Source organism: Loa loa (assembly GCF_000183805.2).
Source record: "Loa loa unplaced genomic scaffold supercont3.221, whole genome shotgun sequence".
NCBI lineage: Eukaryota > Metazoa > Nematoda > Chromadorea > Rhabditida > Onchocercidae > Loa > Loa loa.
Genome location: NW_018108401.1, coordinates 78,220 through 82,123, shown reverse-complemented (window position 1 = coordinate 82,123; position 3,904 = coordinate 78,220). Strand labels below are relative to the sequence as shown.

Here is a 3,904-nt window from a genome sequence, read left to right as displayed (position 1 = left end):
ATATTATATTGTTATTATATTATATTATAATTGTATTCGTCTAATCATATACTCAGTTGCTGATATTATATTTATCAATAAATAAATATTACAACTTAAATTAATTGTACTAAGAGAAATGTTACTTTTTATAGAATACGACTTTATTCATGGAATTCACGACGAGGTGCTTTAGATGAAGGTAAACCATTGGAGATTCGTTATTTATATACAATTAGTGCATTAACATGGAGTCCAGATGGTTCAACAATTGCTTTGGTTTGTTCCGTTCGCATTATCTTCAAACTTTTTCTTTTTTTTTTTGATAATAGATGATCAATTTAACATGTAAAAATGAGCTTCATAAAGCATTTACCAATAATTCAACTTATGCTACATTGATTAAAATGCATGCAATATAAAGGGTCAATATATGTTTTAATGAAGATAATAAACATTTATTGTTAACATTACAGGGTACATTATGTGGTGCAGTGATAACTATAGATTGCTGTCTTAAAAATTCCATTTTGAAAGGACGTTTCCAAACAAAATATATTTCTCCATCACAGGTTCTTATCAAAGATATAACTAGTGAACAACGTGTTACAATTCATTCTTCTAAAGGATTGCCTATTAATGAAATTAAAGTAAGCTTTTTGTCTCGTTTTTATATTTCTTTTCCTTTTTATAAATGATAATTTGAGATATAACAGCATCATATTAGACAATTTAATATTTATCGTATGTTTTAATATAGACTTTTTTTATTATTATTGATTAATTGTCTTCATTATTATCACAATTTTCCTTTTAATATTATTTGTAGGTTATGAACTCATGCTGAATGTTTAATTATTGTTAAGGCTTAGTTTTAATTGCGATAGTTTAATTAGATAATGGGACATGATCGATTTGTGGTGGCTTATACAACGAATACCTTGATGATTGCTGATATGAGCACCAGTTATTGCAGTGAAATTGAATGGCAAAGTGCTGGTAATGAAAGATTCTATTTTGATAACGAAAATGTCTGCATGATAATTAATGCTGGAGAGGTATGTATGTATATCTAAACGTTTAGTAATATTTCGGATTTTAAATGCATGCATTACATGCATCTTCAACAGCAGCAATTTTATGAATTTTATGGATCAAATTTTGTAGGATTATTTGAATATTGAATTTTAAACAGTAGTCTTTCAATATTAGATATTAATTATATAAACTTTAAATGATTGTTAAATCAGTACAAATATGATTGCCATTTTTGACATATTTCAGTTAAATGAAATATTAACATTTAATATTTATATAATCACATAATTCAATACTTATTAACAGGTAAGTTTGGTCGAGTATGGAAATAATGCGGTAATTGGATGGATTCGAACAGAACTCATATCACCGCATCTTATCTCAGTACGACTTATAGAACAGAAAATGAATAATATTGGTACTATAAAACGTGTTGCTTATCTTCTCGACCTGAATACTATTTCAGTGGGTATGTGGTTAACTAGTTTTACTGGGAAATTATTTCAGGATATATCTTATCATTCGTTTTTCGATATTCCATATTCGTCCGTGAAATGTTACAAAGCTAGTTTACTTTCGTAATTATTCGATCTTTTAATCTTTTGCACAACTCATATGGATTATACTTTACTTCAACTTTTTTCGTAATTCTTTGAATATCAATTAAATAATTGTTAGTGATATGTATCGATTATTTGCCATAAAATTAAGGATAATGACCGTATTTAGATTTGTTTGATCAGAAAGTTATAGTTTTAATTGTAAAAACATTAATTTAGGATCAAATTTTTAATCTAATGGTACTTATTATGATCAATTAAAATTATCTTCCCTTTTTTCCTAATCTTAAAACTGCTTTTTTATAGTTGATTTAATAACACAACGACAAATTGCACAGTTTTCACATCCAGTATACATAGATTGGCTTGAGGTTTATTTGTTCTTTCATTTTATTACTAAATTAAATGAGGATATTGATTATATTCTAATATACTTTGTAATGCTGTTTATTATCCTACGAGATGATTTGATAATTAATTTAATCATTAGGCAATTTTTGTCAACATTCATCATATCATCTTGTTAATCAAGTTTATTTGTCATCACCATCACTAATCATTTCATCACATTAATTAAATCTAATCATCAAGTATGGATATATAATCATATATAAATGAGAGAGTAATCTTTGCTTAAAATAGAATATGATAAATGAAATGATTAAATCATACATATTAATGCAAATAAATTTGTTAATTTTTTTAGCTTAGTGAAATGGCAACGAAATTATTATTTCGTGACAAAAGATCCCGATTACTATTAGCTGATCTAAAAACTGATCGAAAGATATCATTATTGGATTATTGTAGTTATGTTCAATGGGTACCAAACAGTGATGTTATTGTGGCACAATCGAGTAATCAACTTTGTATTTGGTATCAAGCTGAAAATCCTGATGAAGTAAATTACCTTTTTTATTTCACACTTATTTCTTGTCTCTAAAACACTTATTTTCATTTTATTGCTGTTACACGAGCAATGAATTTAAAATAAAACAAGAAGAAAAAAAGTAGTTCTTATTTTGCAGATGGTAATGGTACCTATAAAAGGTGAAATTGAAACTGTTCTACGTGATGAGTCTAGAACTGAAGTTATCGTTGAGGTTATCATTACTGTTATCATTATTATTTTCTTTATGAAATGGATGATAATAAAGAAGGCGAGAAAATAAAATTTATGGAGATGAAACAGCCTTAATGAAAACTTTTTGTTTTCAGTTATTTTAAGATGAAAAAGATAAAAGACTTGCATTCAATAAATATCTAAATTACAATTGGAAACAAGCAATCATATTTCCTCTATATGTTGTTTGAATTCTAAGAATGCTAGACGTAAAAAAGGATTTAAGATTGTTTTTTCTCTTTTTTTTTTTGTAAACTTTTTAGGAAAAAGAAACAGTATCAGAAAGCATTTATTAGATCAATTTTAGCTTACATTAGCAGTAAACACAAATAAATTAGTAAATAAAAATGTTTAGGGTTTTATTTAAAATATATTGCGATCATAATATTAATAAAATTATAAATTTAAATTCTTCATTTTAAATGATAAAATGAAATTTCGCATGAAAATGCGCTCTCATTCACACTAATTTCTAACTGGTTGAAATTTGGCTACCTCAAGAATGGTAAAGATGTTAATCACTTAATAAGTAATTAATCTCAATAAAGGTATGATAATTCTTAAATAAGAGATGAAATTGATGATTTATCGTACTACGTACTTTCATTACTTTTATTATTTTTTGTAAAAATTGTTAAAATTTACAGAACTTTTATTTTCATATCTTCAATATTGCCATATTTCTGATCACTTTTTTTTTTTTTAAAAGTAGAATTTATAGGAAGCAAACGAAAAAGTTGCTTACGAACTTGATCAAACACTTATCGAATTTGCTTCTGCTATTGATCGGCTTGATTTTGGTCGAGCAATTGATTTTCTGGAGAAACGAGAAGAATATGATACAACAGTATTATGGCGTCAACTTGCTCAGGTTTCTTATGATTACTTTTATCATCAAATAAGTAAATATTATAAGTTATAACATGTGATAGATAACATTGGACAATCTTCCTGTCAAATTTAATTCAAATTAAATTTTCTTTCAAATTTTCAACAAGGTTATTTTACGAAATCCAACCTATTACACTTGTAAATAGAAATTTGCGAATGGGTAATTCAGTGACAACTCAATTGAACAGTTCAAAATCATGTCGCCGAATAAAACAACACAATAATGTTGCAAATACTAGTTATCACAAAGGTTAGTGATATTATATCAAGTTTTTTCTTTTTCGTCAAACGGATTTAATAATTTGAAATATTT

The 3,904-nt window shown here is 26.2% G+C and overlaps 1 protein-coding gene across 1 annotated transcript in view; it reads left to right on the top strand.

Annotated features, from left to right (window-relative positions):
• Positions 1 to 3,904, top strand: part of LOAG_18191 (intraflagellar transporter osm-1) — a gene marked incomplete at its 5' end in the record, with an annotated part of 14,791 nt that overhangs the window by 870 nt on the left and 10,017 nt on the right. The window contains 8 exons of the mRNA XM_020450857.1: positions 135 to 258; positions 456 to 629; positions 876 to 1,037; positions 1,324 to 1,486; positions 1,884 to 1,948; positions 2,284 to 2,478; positions 2,606 to 2,680; positions 3,422 to 3,571. Of these exons, the coding sequence (XP_020305419.1) occupies positions 135 to 258; positions 456 to 629; positions 876 to 1,037; positions 1,324 to 1,486; positions 1,884 to 1,948; positions 2,284 to 2,478; positions 2,606 to 2,680; positions 3,422 to 3,571 (1,108 nt within the window). The remainder of the gene's footprint in view (positions 1 to 134; positions 259 to 455; positions 630 to 875; positions 1,038 to 1,323; positions 1,487 to 1,883; positions 1,949 to 2,283; positions 2,479 to 2,605; positions 2,681 to 3,421; positions 3,572 to 3,904) is intronic.